Source organism: Stigmatopora argus, chromosome 20 (genome assembly GCF_051989625.1).
Source record: "Stigmatopora argus isolate UIUO_Sarg chromosome 20, RoL_Sarg_1.0, whole genome shotgun sequence".
NCBI lineage: Eukaryota > Metazoa > Chordata > Actinopteri > Syngnathiformes > Syngnathidae > Stigmatopora > Stigmatopora argus.
Genome location: NC_135406.1, coordinates 12,191,337 through 12,209,802, shown reverse-complemented (window position 1 = coordinate 12,209,802; position 18,466 = coordinate 12,191,337). Strand labels below are relative to the sequence as shown.

The window sequence follows — 18,466 nt, the reverse complement described above, 5'->3', positions numbered from 1 at the left end:
CCTGTGGTGTGGCAGTGAGTGAAAAGGAGAATAGCAGCAGCCCGATTTACCAGCCCATTTCTTTGACTTGTCATAATGTCACGTAGTGTGGGGGTGAAGGAGGGAGTGGAGCCAATCGCAGGGAAACCAGGACATTCATGGTTTCACTTAAAGAGTTTTAATTGAAGAGACCAAAAGCGAAGTGCAAACATTTCAGCCGAGATTCTCATTTTCTGAACGGCTTTATCATCTCTCAGGTCACAGTGGCCAGTCGATCGCAGGGCACAAGGAGACAGACAACCATCCACACTTACACCCAATGTTCCCTCTAATTTTTAGCTTGTCTGGGCAGAAAGACAACCTCCCTGAGCACACTGTGAGCAACATCATCATTGCTCGCTATGGGCACACACCAGTATCACACCTGCCATAAGCAGGTGCATGTCTACTACACATACATGTTTTAGTAATAATAAAATGTAATGATTAATATATATGAATGGGCGGCCCGGTGGATGAGTGGTTCGCGCGTCGGCCTCACAGCTCTGGGGTCCTGGGTTCAAATCCAGGTCGGTCCACCTGTGTTGAATTTGCATATTCTCCCTGGGCCTGCGTGGGTTTTCTCTGAGTACTCCATTTTCCTCCCACATCCCCAAAAGATGCATTGTAGGCTGATTGGACACTCTAAAATTGCTCCTAGGTTTGGGTTTGAGTATGCATAGCTGTCCGTCTCCTTGTGCCCTGCGATCGGCTGGCCACCGATACAGGGTGTCCCCCGCCCCTGGCCCAAAGTCAGCAGGGCTAGGCTCCAGCACCCCCTGCGAGTGATAGAGTGGATAAAGCGGTTCAGAAAATGAATGAAAAAATATCTATGAATAAAACATTTTCATAAATGCCATTAGAATATGCACAAATCCGACTTAAATTTTAACTTATTTTACACGTCCTTCTCACTTCTCATTCTCGTTCAAATTACTTTTCTGCTGAACGTGTCACATGAGATAGTCAAGTTTCCATTTATATGCAATATTTTTTCCATGATTTTGCTTTGATTTATTTAATAGGGGATATCACATATTAATGAACATATTTATATTCATGTTAATGAACATATATATGTAAGATTGTAGCTGAGGGCTAATTTCCATTTACTGTAGTCCAGGGGTTGGGAACCTTTTTGACGGAGAGAGCCATAAACATTTCTTATTTTCTAATGTTATTTCTTGAGAGCCATTCTCAGAATTGAAAAGTAAAATTGCATGAAAATGTGTGATCTTTTTATCCTTTCACCACTTTTAGGTATAAAAAGTCTCAGAATTCTTTTGACAACATTTTTATGATGTTGCTAATAAATCAGTATCAATGATATCATGCATTCAGAAGTGTAATAAAAACAAAATTATGATTAAAGTGGTGGTAGAGGTAGTGTCAACGCCACAATGATGCTCCTATTAGTATGTTCGGGACTCAGCTCTCTCACCATTCATTTTCAAATTTTACCTCACAGGTTCGTGGAGAGCCATATGCACCCATGGAAAGAGCCACATATGGCTCCCGAGCCATAGGTTCCCTACCCCTGCTCCATTGTGTAGGTTGAAGACAAACGATCACACATACTAGACACACACGCACGCACGCGCACAACCACACACACAGCAGATTTAGACAGTTCTCACCTGATTTCGCCGCTTGTTCTTCTATTTGCACAGTAAAGTAAAAAGGAATGTATTAAGAAATATTAGAATGTAATTTAAAAAAAAGGTAGACGGGCTGTAAAACACGAAAAACATAAGAGCGGACAGAGCTACTGCCACTGGCTGCCGCATGCCATCATGAGGAAAGAGGAAAAAAAAGTTTGGATTTTATTTTGTGTGCGCCATATGATTGCTGCTGCACGGAGAAGACGAGAGTAGTGCACAATTGCGCATGCACGCAGCTTAGAGGGAACATTGGTTGCAGGTCCCATTTTTTGTGGTATTATATATAAAAAGATATTTCCATAGTGTCCAGGCAAGGTGGGTCAATCCTAGTAGTCTACGACTTTTACTACTCACATACTAAAAATTATGCACTTTCACAGATAAAATTTGGAGACAATTGGAACTAAATTTGCTGCATGCATGCTTTGTTCAATGTTGCAGGTCCCATTTTTGTGGCTGTATGGAATATGGAAGATGAATGAATGAATTTAAAAGTTGTGGAAGAAGTTCCACAACTGAATGAAAACGTGTTTAGGTTGTAAAATTCAGTGACTTAGTTTCAATTTATGAGAAAGGAGGATTGTGAGGTGTGAATTGATTTTATGAGTGAAATGGGTTTGAGGTTTTGACAAATGGGAGCAAGTTTAATTGAATGTGGCCTTGTGCTTTCGTGAGTTGGATTTTCTGAATTAGCAATTGGGAAAAACTAACGTGTCACTGTCAATCAGTAGTTACTGAAAATGCACGTTTGAAATGAATAATAAAGGAAAATGAAACATTTCTTAAGGTTGTCATTAACTGAGAACACATTTTGTAAGCAAAATTTCTGAAAGACTTTTTTTTTGCCAGGTCATCCAGGCCTAGAATCACGGCATGCGACTTCATACGTGAGGAAGTTCACAGAATACATTTGTTCTACATTCATAAACTGATGAAGCCATCATCACCCCTTCCCACACCAACACAGTTGTCTCTTAAGGTTCTCCTTCTGACTTTTTAAGGTTTGTTTCAGTCTAAATGTTTGGCGAACATTCTGTGTCCAATGTGTTTAGACTACACGTCGATGATGGGCTCGAATTTGTACATGAATACAAATGGTTTTGAGTTTCTCACCTTGTTATTTCTACACAAAGCCGGCTTTAAAATGACAGCATTTTTTAAAATATAGTTTTTGTATTTTAGTCTAGAATAACCATCTATTGTGTTTAAATGTGTGTACTTGATTTCTTAAATTGGTTCTATTGGAGCTGAAAAGTTAATTTACAGAAATACCTACTATCACAGATTCACCACGTTGCGGCTTGAATTCGCCAAATATTCGCTTGCTCGAAATGTGTATTGTATCATATTATTTATTGGAGAGTTGTGGTATATTTCTAGACAAATTCATATCTATATCATATTTATTTTGTTTAAAATAAGAAATTGCGACGGCCCGGTGGGGTGAGTGGTTAGAGTGTCGGCCTCACAGCTCTGGGGTCCTGGGTTCAAATCCAGGTCATGTCTACCTGTGTGGAGTTTGAATGTTCTCCCTGGGCCTGGGTGAGTTTCCTCCGGGTACTCTGGTTTCCTCCCACATTCCAATAAACATGCATGGTAGGCTGATTGGACACTCTAAATTGCCCATAGGTGTGAGTGTGTATGGTTGTCCGTCTCCTTGTGCCCTGCGATCAGCTGGTCTCTAATGTCAATCTCTGTTAACTGTATTCTAACAGTGTGGTACCCTCATTACTTACATATATATATTTATTCCATACCATTCAATTTAATTCTCAATAGATTATTTTTTTATTATTACCATTGCTTCTTTAAGATCCTCCAGGCGGAAGAGTCTCTCCTTTTTTTGTTGTTGCCCAATGCTCTTACACAATTTCAAAGGGTTCTGATTGTGCTTCACTGAGATAAGGGTGGAGATGTTCTCTTCTGCTGTAATATCTGCCAAACAGCCTACATGTTTATTTCAAAATACAGAAAAGATCAACAGATAAAACACTAAACAAAATTTATTTTAATGTCTATGAAGAAAATTCAAGAAAAAAAACCTTTTCTTGCATAAAACGTGAAAAAACTCACTTGTGCCTGTCGCTGCTCGCTCCGGGCGTCGCCATCTTACCTAGGGCGCCGCCGTCTTCCCTAGTTAAATGTGCCCCGAGTGGCCAGAAGCAAGTAGCCTTAATACATGTGTTTTAGCGTTTACCATGTCAGCACATCCCAATAGTTGTTAAGGCTGATTGAAGGTCTTGCGGTCGATTGCTAAAATATCAGCCTTGATACCTGTGTAATGTGTCTCTCATGCTATTATTGCACCCAGAGACTTGAACACGTTACCACTACGGACACACTTCCTGGTTGTGATTACGTTACTTCCTTTTTGAAAGGAAATAATTGCACATTTGTAATATGAACCATCGAAAAAAGATTGAGATATTTCGACATTAGAAGCAATTTGGCCACCAGAACATCTTAAACTTCTGGTAAGATAATTATAATTTCTGTCATTAAAAATCATCAAGTTCACATCAAGATAGACTTTTCATTTTTCAAATTGAATAATTTGATATTTTGCATTTAAAAAGAAAGGCATATTAACTTCCTTATGATATTGACCCTAATAATGTGCTTTTGATTCATACAGTATCTCAGAAATACCACATGCAATGATTTTTGTTAAGATTTCATTCAACATTTGTAGTCCCTATTAAAACCATGAATATGGAGTTGAAAATTGTGAATCAGGGGGCTGCTTATACGCACACAGGTGAATCAACCTGAATTTGAACCCACATCTCCTACTGTGAGGCCGACACACTAACCACTCACCCACCGGGCCGCCTGTCTTAAATCTCAAGGTAAATATTTGCTCACCATTTTACTCACATCTCAAATTTCTCGTATTTCGGGGCACTCTTATGTCAAGTTATTACTGTACAGTCCCCTTAAAACAAAATATACGGACACGTGTGTACGCTGTCAGGAGCGGCCCGTTTGTCCCTCCTGGCTTGCCGTCAGGTCAGAGCAGCTGCAAACAATCTGCGATTACTTCCTGAGGTGGGTATTTAAGCACCACGCAAATGGTAAGTCATTGTCGGATTGTTCCTGCATGACACTGCATACATTTTTGCGTGACACATTACCTGTTACACCATTCATCGCTACAAGGTATTATTCCCCATACTCCGGTTCTGTTACGTTTTGGCATATACAAGCCCTTGTTATTTTGTAAAGCATTTGAGTCAGTAAAGCTACTGACATGAGAACAGCCCGTCTCGTTCTATCCTGCTTCCCCGCTCCCGGGTCCGAATCTCCCTGATCGCGCTTCGACGCCTCGGCGCGATAATAACATACGCACACAATTGGGCACGCATTTGCCCAGTTCTTACTGTTCACCTTGAAAACCAATTGTTCAAGTGCGTGTTCGCGTGGTGCGTACACTTGCGTCCATTGTGGGGGCTAGGGGTTTGGGATTATAAGAGTCAACTACTTTGTCGTTATTGCTGGATCCACTTGGCAAACATTTTGGCATTCTTCTGGCCACTTCCAATAAGGAATGTTGGCGGGGGCGATTGTGCAAACATGGCTTCATACCTGGCCAATTTTGTTTCGCATCAACCTCAATACGGAGAACCAGAGGACATAAATAGAGGCCCCATGAGAAACTGCTGCCACGGCTCCTTGAAAGTGGAAAGGCTATGTCGCACAAGCAGCTTCTGCTTGTATGCACTATAAAAAAAATGAGCGTCAAAAGTGGGCCCACTTTCGAGTCTGTGAAGAACGATCTTTGCGTGCATTATTTTGCTAAAAGTCGAACATGGCGGGGGGCTGGCTCTTTTGTCCCAGAAAGATCCTTCTAGAACTTTGCTGTCGTTCTAGCGGACAAAGGCACTTCAGTTCTGCACACTTGCTGAAGTGTCAAAGAGAAGAATGCGGTCAAGTGAGCCGCTGTTTCTCTTTCCGTAGTCAAGCCAGCCGCGCTTCATTTTTGGTTGCCTTATTCCTTCAGGTTTTATGTCAAAGAGGGCCCATGAACAGAAAAAAAGATGACATCACCACCCAATCCCAGTCAAGCACTTCGGGCAGTGGACTTCACTTATCTCATTCAATTGCAATGAGTGTGTTGGGTTTAAACACCAGACATTTGTATCACCAATCTGAAAAGGAGGAAATCACAGAGAATTTTAGTAAACTTTATTTAAAAATGAGAGGTTCAGGGACTTTCCCTGTCACAGTCCTCCAAAAGCACTCTGAAGAAAATCTCCTCCTGCAAAGTCTCTTATTGTGTTTTGGGAGTGTCCAAGTTACAGGAAGTTTCAAGCTGATCAAAGGAGAGAGAGATCTCTCCCAGTTACAAAAGGTTCTTTGATCATGACCATATGCCCCTTCAAGATAACATCTTTACAGTCTCCTTCCCGATATCCTGCAACCCTCACACAATAGTTCAGACAGACGTCGGTCCCCCTGGGTAGTTCCTCTTTGTTGAATAAGGTGAAACTTCCCAAGGGCTCAAGACACTAATTCTATTAACTAACATTTTGACAGTCATACCAGAATCAGGATAACTTATATAAAATAATTCCAACAGAGTGTAAGAATGCCATTTTGACAAATAAACATTCTTTAAATAAATAAAATAAGGCCATTGATTTTTTTCTGTCTGTTGAAGGAAATCCCAGCGATAACATCCCAATGCAGTTCCAGCACTGCGTAATTAATAAATGGAGAGTGTCGTTGAAAAAATAAAAGGTCTACAATAATCAGGGGGTAATCAGCTATCACTTGATCACCGATTTGGGCTGAATAGGTCAAATGGCCTGGGAGTTATTCAGCAAAATAGGTGCTAATAACAGTAATAAATGAATAATTAATAAATTGAGTGTGCTGTTGAAAAACTAAAAGGCGCTCGATAAACACAAGGTAATCAACTATCTTTTCTGAAAATTTTGTGTCAACATGTCAAAATTAAAAGGTGTTCAACAAAGAGAATGTAATCACCTATAACTCCTGTTAATTTGGTGTCAATAAGTGAGAAGGTTTTGGAGCTATTGAACAAAATAGGTGCTAATAACAGTAATAAATTAATAATTAATAAATGGTATGTCGTTTGAAAACTAAAAGGTGTTTGATAAACAGAAGGTAATCACCTAACACTTCTGTTAATTTGGTGTTAACATATGAAATGGTTTTTGAGCTATTGAACAATATACAGTAATACCTCGACATACGAGTGCCCCGACATACGAGCAATTTGAGATGAGATTTGTTCGCTAATACGAGAGGAGTACTACTTCCCGGACAAGTTGGCAGGTGATCGTACGTTATCCTATTGGGAGGACATTCGCGTGCGTCATTTTCGGAATATTTTGAAGGGAAGACATAAGCAAACAACCCTCGATAGGTTGCATCTGAAAGTCAGAGTGGGGGCGGGACAAATAGAGTCAACCCAGGAGAAGAAAGCTATAAAAAATTAAAACTAAATTAGAATTAAGTTTAGTGAAAGGTTAGATTAAATTTATTTTTGAGTGTCTGCATCGTAATCCAAGTTCATTTGAATTAGTTTATGTTATGTTACAAGTGCGTTGCCGTGCAAAAAGTCTCTCTCTCCACCTCCTCTCTCTCTGTCCCTCTCTCTCCCCTCCGCAAAATCCGTCTAATTTTAGTACAATTAAACACATTTCAGTACTAATAAACCACTAGTTATTTGTTACTTTGCTAATAGATGGCGAATTAGAACAAATAATGTTTTTCCAATCCAATATCCTGTTTTTGGTGTTTTTTCAGAGGGTTGGAACGAATTAATTTGTTTATAGTTCATTTCTATGGTAAACTTTCATTTGAGTTACGAGTAAATTGACATACGAGCTCAGTCACGGAACGCATTAAGCTCGTATCTCGAGGTACCACTGTAGGTGCTAATAACATGAGTAAATTAATAATTCAAAAAAATGTGTATTGTGTAAGCACCTAATTTCTTCAATAGCTCCCATTATAAATATAAATATTTGAACTTTAAATCTGTATTTATTAAATAAAGTGGCAGGCCATGCATTTCGTACCTATGCCTTCAGTAGTGCTATGTCTGAATCAATCCAACCCTCAATAACTATTTCATGACTAGAAAAACCTTTACTGTCGCTACAGCTGTGACACATAAAAATGCATCAATAATAACTTCATAAAATTGAAATATTTAGGAATTTAGCCACATTTTCTCACCAAAAATCATTTTTATTTGTACACAAAATCCATCCTCCTTTCTTTCCTCAAGAAGATTTCAATTACTCTGTCATACAGATTATCTGTGCGTTTCATATCAGTCAAGTCAAATCCAGTGTTGCTCCAAACACCATGTCCATTGGTGGCAAATAACAAGCACTCCCAGCAATACAATTTGCAGTGTTCCTCGGAGCCCGTAAGCCAGGGGTAGCGCTCGTAGTTAGCGAACTGAAAGCGGCGGACACACCCTTTTCCCGGTTGTGACAGGCTTGCTAGCTTTGGAGTTGACCGCCCTTTCTTAATGATGTCCAGCTTTTCTTGATAAGTCCGTCTTGAAAATGGCTTTGACAGTAAATCTGCAACCAAATCCATTACGAGATCATCTTCACTCTTGAAAAGCTCACCAGATGACCAGGTGACATCTTCCTCCTTTTCGATGGGAGGTTGATCTTCCCTCTTTTGCTGTTGAGGCAGCTCTGCTTCCTCTTTAATTTGGGGCCATGCAGAGGTGTTTGCAGGCTCCGCCCCTCCACTGGCCCTGCCCAGATCCTCTTCCATCTTAAAAGACTCTTCACCAGTTGACCAGGGGACATCTTCTTCCTCCATTTTTATTTCAAGTTGCTCTTCTCTCTTTTGGTCTTGAGGAAACTCGGGCTCCTCCCCTTCGAATTGGGGGGGCTGATTTCTGAAACCTGCAATGACACAAAGATAAATGATATACAGTCATACTTCTAACAAAATTAATTGGCTCCAGAAGTTTTTTCGTAACTTGAACATTTCGTAAGTAGAGGTGTACTATATGTAAATTCTCTAATTAGTTCCACGGTCCTCACACAACTACCAGCTAAACCCTTTAAAATTGATAATAGCGTCCCAATTTTGTATTAAAGATGTGAGCAAACAAGCAATGAGAGAAAATGAGGAAATGATTTATTAATGTCTTAAAATAAAAAAAAACATGTAAAAATGTGCTCTGCACTGCTGAATTAGTTCCCTCCGCGGCCGTTATTATGGGAGACGTAATACCCGTGTTCGTCTGCCAGATGGCGGCAAGAGCATTTCTTACCAGGGCTGAAAGCTACATTTTACCCTTTTACCTGTGCCCTGTGCGTGTATGTGAATATGTGCCGCTTTGCATTTGTATGGCATTTAATCGCTTAATAAAGTGAATTGCAATCAAAAAGTATGTATAATTTTACTACTATTAAACACATTTTAGTCCTATTAAACCACTAGTTATTTGTTACTTTGTTAATAGATGGCGAATTAGAACAAATAAAAATGTTTTTCCATCCAATATCCTGTTTTTGGTGTTTCTTTAGAGCAGGGGTCGGGAACCTTTTTGAAAGAGAGAGCCATAAACAATTCCCATTTTCAAATATTATTCCTTCAGAGCCATACTCACAATTTAAAAGTCAAAATACATGAAAATGTGCGAATTTTCTTAGTCATTTTCCCACTTTTAAAGCACAAAAAGTCTCTGAATTCTTTTGGCAACATTATTACGCTGTTGCTAAATCAATGAATATCAATGAGTTCAATGAGTATCAGAGAATGAATGCAGAAGACTCAAATCAATGCCACAGTTCCGACGTGACGTTCCTATTGTTATAGGCTCCAGCACCCCCTATACGAGATTTACCATTTCAGAAAATGAATGAATGTTGGGATTAAAAATAGTGGGAGAAGCCCAACGTTGCCTCGGCAGCAAACCCCGACTGGGTGGATGGTGCATTTCCAGACAATTTTCTGGCACTCGGCTATCAGATTCAAGTATTCGGCCTTTCTGCGCTCGAAGGTGGTCTTGATCCCCTCCTCTGATGGTACTGGTAGTTCTATGAGGTGAAGTGCTCTTGCCTTGGAGGACCATACCTCAATGTCTGTGCGGAGTGATGTAGTGATGATCTCTGATGATAGTTAATATTCTAATTATTTATAAGCTACATTTGAATTTTAGCATTAAATATGAAGTACTTTCACAGGCCCCACCACGGAGTGGCAGTGGGCCAGATTTGGCCCTTGGGCCGCAACTTTGACACCATTGTTTGAACGCTGCTCTCGTTGTTTAGTGCATCTACAGCTCTATTTTTTGAATTTTCAATTTAGAGCATGCAAATAATCTTTAAGGAAACGCATTGAATTTGGGTTAGCAGAAGGAGACTGCTTCTCAACAGGAAACGGACCAACGGTAGTGCTAGGAGCCCGGGTGCTCAACCTACAGTATAAAGAAGAAGCACTAGCACAACCCAAAGTGGGAACGTCCATAGCAAGTGTTGCTGACCTAACCATACCCGCCCAACGTTTTGTTTGCATAAACTCTGTCCTACATCGCTGTCGTGTCACTGTTCAATGGATAGAGAGTTGCAAAGGACACCAGGCTGAGCGGTTCTCCACTGTTAGAGCTCCCTCTCCATCCTGCAGTCTGGTAATAAACCTATTTCCTTTAAATTGATCCCGCTCTTTCTGTGCCTGTTCCTAAAGTTGTATTACAGACCTAACAATAGCGATTCAAATGATTCAAATACAGTAATACCTTAAGATACGAGCATACTGCGGGATCGAGCTATGTCAATTTACTCGTATCTCAAGTCAATCTTCCCATAGAAATGAACACATTACAAATTAATCAATTTCCATCCTTTAAAAACCCACCAAAATTTGTTCTAATTTACCACCGACTCACAATTGGGAACCATCTGGAATGCTCATATCTCAAATTTGTCTTGTATCTCTAGGCAAAAAAAATTGCTCAGAATTTTCCTCGTATCTCAAATTTCTCGTATGTTGGAACACTTATATGTCAAGGTATTACTGTATAAGAAAATTGAGTGTCGTTGAAGATTTTACTTCACAATTCTACCCGAAATAGTAGAGCCTAAATTAGGAAATTACAAAGTAAATAATCAATAATGTGATCTAAATAATATGGAAAATGTTTTCACAGTAAAGACATGCCTAAGAAATTTGAAAAAAATGCAGGTTTTGTCTATTGATTTGCTAGCAAATCCAATAAGAATAGTGTTATTCAAACAAGATACATTTTAATGAAAATAATTGATATATTGAATATAGGATCAAAGAAACATTAGTAGAAATATGGTGTGAAAGACAATGAATTTGCTCAAAATAAATAAGTAGTACAATGTCCTTATACTTTTGTCATATTATAAGATGAATCACTTTTTAAACCGATTTAACGGGTCATCTTTTTGGTAGTTCCAATAAAGCTCTCTTTTTGGCGAAAAATACTTTTTGGGTCTTTTTGTTGACAAAATTAGCCTTCCAAATTCAAAGATGACACAAAAGAGAAGCGTTATTTGCTAAGATTTAAAACTAAGAGGAAAATGAATACATTAATTTGAACAGTTGGACAAATTAATTTATAAAAGATTGTTTTCTTTCTACAGGAGTGAAAATACGGTAACTTCATGTCTGAAATTAATGGTACATTGTTTTTATCTTTTTGATGTTGAAGGGGATTATTGGTAGATTTTTATTTTATGTGTAACTATTGGAAAAACATTGAGTAAGAAAGTTTTATAGGAGATGATAGACAAACTACAAAGGGAATGTAATGTTAAATGTTTGCAAAAAAATACTAGATTGGGGTATTATTCATTTCAAACTACTACACAATACAAATTATTGACTGAATTTGGAGTTCTTGATTAGCATGCATTTTATGTGGCTTAATTGCTGTAGAGGGTACAGGCTTAATATATTAATGTCAGGTCCGCGCTTGACATTCAATAAAGTCGAACACAAGTAAGCACACTAAGGCAGTTGTAATGAGATTTTTAACCGCTTCTGCGGAAGGGGGGGGCACGAAGCAAAAGTAGAACGATCGGTCAATCTTCCTGCCCTCCCAAAGTGGTCTCCACCCTACCCCCTCTGCTCCGCGGGCTTTATTGAAACAAGATCACGTGACATAGAAATAGGCGGTAACACAAAAGTAGATGACGCGCGCCTTAACCCATAGTTGTTACTGTAAAATCCTGTAGGCGGAGTTTCTGTAAAATTCTATTCTAGTGACTAAAATCTAAAAGAATACATTTCATATTTCACAATTAATCCTTGCAAACAGGGGGTAGATGGTCTCTGTCTGTTCAGACATAGGCTTTATCATCATCATCATCGAATCATCAAAAGCCTATTGTCATCATACCTAGCTGCGTATGACGAAATTGGTGGTGCTAATCCACAAAGTGTGCTTTCCTGGTAAAAGACCAAAAATAAGTAATATAAAAATATAAGAGTCACATCATGTTAAGGTAAATACAAAAAAAAAGCCTAATCTAAGATAATATTACTACCCACAGAGATCCCGGTGGTTCATTGCAGGTTCGTTGGCAATCTGCTGTGATGGTTATATAGCATCTCCCTCCAAGAGCAACCAAATCCTGGCGACTGTAGAAAAAAGTTTGTCTCGCGGATGTTAGCAAACAACAAGACTGAGGAAACAAAACACCAAACTGGAGAGCAAGAGCCAGCTGCACCCATGCGCGCTGCCATCTTGGGTCACTTACCTCCTCACTTACCTTCAATCAGCCAGCAGGAGGCAGATCACCACCCAACGTCTTTCAGTTACCTGACCCCGAAGTTATTGCACAGAAGGGATTGTGTGTCGTGCTACTGCAAGTTCAGAGTCCTGATGGCTGTGGGAAAAAAACTGTCCTTAAGCCTATTTGTCCACACATTGTGAGACCTGTTGCGTCTGCCAGAGGGCAGCAGCTGGAACAGCTTGTGACCAGGGTGGTATGGGTCCCCCGACAATGTTCTCTGCTGAGGTAGTGCGGGCTGGCAATGGCTTCTAGTGTGGGCAGAGAGCAGCCGACGATCTTCTGGGCAGTGTTAATCACTCTCTACATGGCCTTTTTGTCTGCTGCCATGCTTCCAACAGACCACACTGCAATGCAGTATGCCAGGATGCTCTCCACAGTGGCTCTATAGAAGGTTACCAGAAGCTTAGTGTCCAAGTTATTCCTCCTGAGTACCCTGAGGAAATTGAGTCGTTTCTGGGCCTTCTTCACTACTGCCATGGTATAAGTAGACCAGGAGAGCTTATCCGTGACGTGGACCCCCATGAATTTAAAGGACTGGACCCTGTCTACACATACTCCACTCATGAGTGGGGCCAGAGCTGTGTTGCATTTGCGAAAGTCCAGGATTTTCCAACTAGAAGTCATTTAAGCTAGAAAGGGAATTTAAAATCTTATACTTCTATCGCAGTGGTTAGGCTGGAAAGAAAGGACTAATATGCTGGGCGCTACAGCAACAAAACTAAACAGGAGAGGATGCCATAAATTCATGACGTTGCCAACATAGCACTGCTGTAGTATTCTCATCAACTATAAAATGGGTTTAAAACTGTTTTTTAAAAGTGTATTTTAATAAGAAAAGGACTATTGGTCAGTGAAGTATCCCCACAGGCTCTTAAATTTTTCCCAAATCTTTGTTGAGCCTCCTCTTTGCAAATAGTCTCTTGCATTTGAGATTTTAATTTATTTAGAATCCTTTTATAAAAGGGTGATGCATCAAATATTAATGTTAATCCTTTTCAATTAAAAAGTAAAAATGACAGGTATTCATTTTTGACATTGGGGGAAAAAAAGTCAATAATCAATTTCATTTATTTATTTTTCAAAATTAATCATTTTGAAATAGTTTTGGATTGAAATAAGTGGGGGAAAGCTGTTTAAGAGTTCTAAAACAAAATAAACATTAAATATTACCTTTTTATGATTTAATCGTTTGTTTGCATTGTTTTATTGTCTTGAAATCAAGCTTGTACCTTCTGTCGAATTGAGAATAAAAATACTTGCAATTGCAGCGCACAAAAATAGCACTTCTACAACTAAGATTAAGGGAATACATCGATATAAGAAGTGAACCCACCTTGTAGTCTGTGAAGAACTTTCTCGTGCATCATTTTGCAAACTGTCGAATAGAAAACTTTGATAGCTGCTAGCTAGGCTAAGCTAAAGAAGGGAGTATTGCTTCACAGTTCTTCGGCGACTTGAAGACTTGTTTCTTTGATAGATGCTTGCAGGCTAAGCTAAAGTAGCCTGCAAAGCTTCAATGAGGTCTAAACGACTTGAAGTTGACTGAGATATAAAGCCGTAAAGTAGCTAATTCTAGATAGGTCGGCGACGCGCGTGTAAGTTAAATGGGGGGATTTGCGCAGGCTTTGAACACTCGTCACTTGCTCCGATGGCATTCGGTTTATAAATGCAGAAGATTCAGACACAGGAAATAATAATTCTTCAAATGGTCTTACATATGGTTTGAACACATTTTTTTCGAAGGTTTGAATTTACCTCATAAATCACTTGAACATTCCGACTGACTTTTGCGTGCGCAAAACAAATCGAAAAGGAACCATTGCTGTTTCGCGGATTTGCATCCTGGGAGATGTAGTTCTTCATCGAAAACGTTAAAACTCGAAGGAATCATTCCCTTATTTTGGTATTACTCTCTAGCGGTCGGGAGAACAATTGTATTTTTTTCATTTCAGTATTCGTCTAAACCACATGGCGGCCCGGGGGCCAAATCTGGCCCGCCGCATCATTTTGTGTGGCCCAGGGGCCAAATCTGGCCCACCGCATCATTTTGTGTGGCCCGGGAAAATAAATCATGAGTGCCGACTTTCTGTTTTAGGATCAAATTAAAATGAAGAGTATAGATGTATTAAATTTCCTGATTTTCCCCCTTTTAAATCAATAATTGTAATTTTTTAAATAATTTTTTTTCTGTGTTTTTAGTTCAAAAATCATTTTGTAAAATCTAAAAAATATATTTTAAAAAAGCTAAAATAAACATTGTTTTAGATCTATAAAAAAACTGAATATTCAGGGATTTTAATCCAGTTCTTTTAATCCATTTAAAAAAAATCTAAATATTATGTCCGGCCTACATGAAATCGAGTTGACGTTAACGCGGCCCTCGAACCAACCCGAGTTTGACACCCTTGGTCTAAAACAACAGGGCACACACATTTAAAACACATGATACTACAATACTACACACCCATTTCACACACAAACTCAATTCACCTATAACAATCCCCCTTTCTCATAAATTGAAACCCAGTGGTGTGCCGTCAGGGCCTTCAAGGCCTTCTCTGCTGGCCTAAGAAATATCTGAATTACAGACTGATGTTAATTATATTTTTCCATGAATACTTATTAAATAATTCCAAGTTGTCTGTTAGCTTCCTTCCGTTGCTTTTCCCCCTGGTTGCACTGCTTCCAGATGTGTGTTTTCATATTGAAGCATTTAACCAATCGCATTTCAGCCATTATTTGTTGCCAGGGTCAGAAATCTGCCTCAAGGCCTTAACAATCAGTTTTGCAGGCTCTGCTGCATTAAACAAGCGTCGATAAGACTGTTGCTTTAACCAATCAGGATTATTAAATATAAACTTGAGTCTTCCTATCCCGCAGCCATGTCACACCAGATAAACTAACAGAGTATTATATCATAGTTTTGTTGTGAATACTAACCGATTGTCTCTTAAATATAAATATTTAAACAAGGTTAGTTATTATTAAATACCCCTCTTAAGACATCTATGTGACACCACAATAATATAGAATATCTTTAACATCCACCCTTTATGTGAATAAGTCAGTGGCGGGCCGTCAGGGCCTTCAAGGCCTTCTCTGCTGGCCTAACAAATATCTGAATCATATTATATTTTGTCCATCAATACGTACTTATTATTCCAAATGGTCTGTTAGCTTCCTTTCATTGCTTTCCCCCCTGGTTGCACTGCTTCCAGATGTGTTTTCATATTGAAGCATTTAACCAATCACATTTCAGCCATTATTTGTTGCCAGATAAGATCTGCCTCAAAGCCTGCACAATCAGTTCTTGCGCGCTCTGCTGTATTAAACTAGACTGTTGCTTTTAACCAATCAGATTTCGAGTTGGCAACCCCACAATGATTTTTCATAGGCGTTAGCATTTTGCTGGCAGGGACATGTCATTTCTTTCACAAACTGTGATTGGCTAGTAGGCGGGCCAAAGCAGTACCGAGGCAGCCAAGATCGCAAACTCCACCCACTATGGCCGAGAGAAGCAAAAACAAATATATTCTGTTTGCTCACAAAGCTATTTTCTAGACGGACTTTTTCAGGAAAAAATGGACATCATTAAGAAAGGGCGGTCAACTCCGAAGCTAGCAAGCCTGTTACAGCCGGGAAAATGGTGTGGGGGGCACTTTCAGCGCGCTAACTTAGCTCCACAAGCAAATAGTATATTGTTGTGTTGATTTAATGCCATTTTCAAAACGGACTATGGCGGAAATATGACAGGACAGGCTCGACTTTCATCATTAGCTTCGATGGCGATAGGAAAGAAGGAAGAAAGAAAGGAGGATGGATATTGTGTAAAAAGGATTTTTGGTGAGTAAAATTACAAATATGGGTATATTCCTAAATAATATTTCAATTGTGGGCCAAGTTCTGATATCTGAAAAGCTCCAGTGTTTGTATATAAGCTCCAGTGTTTGTATTTAATCACAAAATGCTGCTTGGAAGTGGATTTTACCCCAGTTTAATTTTTGGCATTTCACCATTGACGTCCATCGCTGTCTTTTCCCGGGAAAAATCACCCCCCTGGCCTGGTTGTAATGTCTCAAAAGCTCCAGTATTTGTATTCAGTCAATAAATGCTGCTAGGAAGTGGATTTTACCTAATTTTAGTGCATTTTTTGTCATTTCACGTATGGACGTATCGACGTTCATCGCTGTCTTTTTTTACCGAGGAAATGATACTCTGGGCCCGGTTCTGATGTCTAAAAAGCTCCAGTATTTGTATTTAATCAATAAATGCTGTTTTCGGCTGGATTTTACCCCATTTTTGTGCATTAATTTATTGATTATTTTTTATGTGTCGCAGCTGTAGCTGCAGTAGAGGTTTTATAGCCATAAAATAGTTTTTGATGGTTGGATTGATACGTTGAAGGCGCTACCAGAAAATGCACCGCCCGCCACTGGAATAAGTACATCCCTAGAGATATTTAGTTAACACATGACATGACACAAAGCACTCCAAATTTGAATAACATATAATCTTTATTAGTATACACATTCACCATTACATAACATATATTAGTACTGGTCAGAATCATTTTTATTGTTAACACACTTGCACATGCAGCTTTACAAAAAATGACATCCACAATTCCATCTTTTGTATCTATTGGAAGACTTAACATATACTTTCATTTAGTTTCAACTAATTTCAACACAATTAAGTACGAATGTGAAAGGTGAGTTTCCTAATTGACACATACAAATTCGACTTCCTTTTTTGAACATGCCAATGATTGCTGATAAGAAACATAAGCCACCACCTTTTGAAAATATATTGTAAATGACTACTTAGGAATAGAAATGATTAGAACTAATACTATTGTGTCCTTCATTCTGTGTACTTTAGTTCTTTGAGTTAACAATACAAGACCATTGCAAAAACTAATATATCATAATAAAAGCAAGCCCGGACCAAAGATGAATGTGAATGAATTGCTATTTAGTGAGTTATTTTATCACCTAAAAAAAATCAAACTAATAAAGTAATATTCAAATGAAATGGATCACTAACAACCAATGAACATTTCACTAACATTAATCATATTTCAAATATTTTCTCCAGAGAAAGTCAACCTGTTTACTCTGAAAATAAGTTTAACAGGCATGATGAAGGATTTTCTAAAAAGGCAATATCCAACTCCACTCCTTAAAAGCCATACGCACATTTGGCCCAAATAAACATCATTGAATTCGTCAAAACAAAAGCCTGCTTGGGACTTCAACTTATTTGATTTATAAGTTATTTATTGAGTTATTAGATTTTTAAAGCTTGTTTTAGGACCTGACCCCCCTCTCTCTGGGTGGAGACACACTCAGTTAACCACTGGACCATTTGACTCTTGGAGATTGTCCACTCACTGGTCATACTTGGTCTCTCCGTCTTAACTGCAAACCCACAAAAAAAATGACATTGTCACATCAACAAAGTTTTGATCATATATACTTACAATTGCTATTTAGATTGAAAAATACTTTACAACTATTTTGATGTTTCCAAATATAAATCTACACTGTGTTACTAATAATGGGGGAATAAAAACATTAGTAGAGAGAACCTTACTAGACATGGTCATTTCTTTTCAAGAAATTCTTACTATTGACACACTGTCGGCACTGTAATGAAACCGTGTTGGTCGCTCATTAGTGAACCCTGCAGTAGTTATAAAATCATTGCTAGTGAAATAAATCCTTTTTTTAATTCCAAACGGAGTTGATAAGTAAAATAGATCAAATTCGAGTTAAATTTTTTAACTTATGTCCACATTTTGTTAACTGTTAAATCATATGAAATAAAAGTGATTTCGTTTTGCGTCACACGATCAAAATGATTCCACACTGGGGAAAACTTAGAACGAGTTGTTCCTTTGATAAATATATCATAATTACGCAAAAGCCCATCCAACAGACATACGACACTTTGATACAGTTTATTTCTTTATACTAAACACTTTGGCCAAACGATACATTTCCTGTACCGGTC

General features: G+C 38.7%; 2 protein-coding genes across 2 annotated transcripts in view; both read right to left on the bottom strand.

The window, feature by feature from the left end:
- The window catches only part of LOC144066123 (uncharacterized), a 16,857-nt gene extending 11,201 nt beyond the window's left edge, over window positions 1-5,656 (bottom strand). Inside the window, exon 1 of the mRNA XM_077589469.1 lies at window positions 5,578-5,656. Coding sequence (XP_077445595.1) covers window positions 5,578-5,656 — 79 coding nt within the window. The remainder of the gene's footprint in view (window positions 1-5,577) is intronic.
- Window positions 5,657-7,808: 2,152 nt separating this feature from the next.
- On the bottom strand, window positions 7,809-14,055 carry LOC144066122 (uncharacterized). Its single transcript, XM_077589468.1, has 3 exons — window positions 13,785-14,055; window positions 7,956-8,581; window positions 7,809-7,814 (listed from the first exon to the last, which is right to left on the bottom strand). The coding sequence occupies exons 1-3, from the start codon at window positions 13,816-13,818 to the stop codon at window positions 7,809-7,811; spliced, it is 666 nt and encodes a 221-aa protein (XP_077445594.1). The 5' UTR covers window positions 13,819-14,055.
- Window positions 14,056-18,466: the final 4,411 nt, after the last annotated feature.

Excerpts from the sequence above, each read along its gene's own strand:
- LOC144066122 (XM_077589468.1), bottom strand. The coding sequence starts at position 13,818 with ATGATGCACGAGAAAGTTCTTCACAGACTACAAG. Across the intron at positions 8,582-13,784 it reads AGTTCTTCACAGACTACAAG|GTTTCAGAAATCAGCCCCCC; the intron begins GTGGGTTCACTT and ends GTGTCATTGCAG.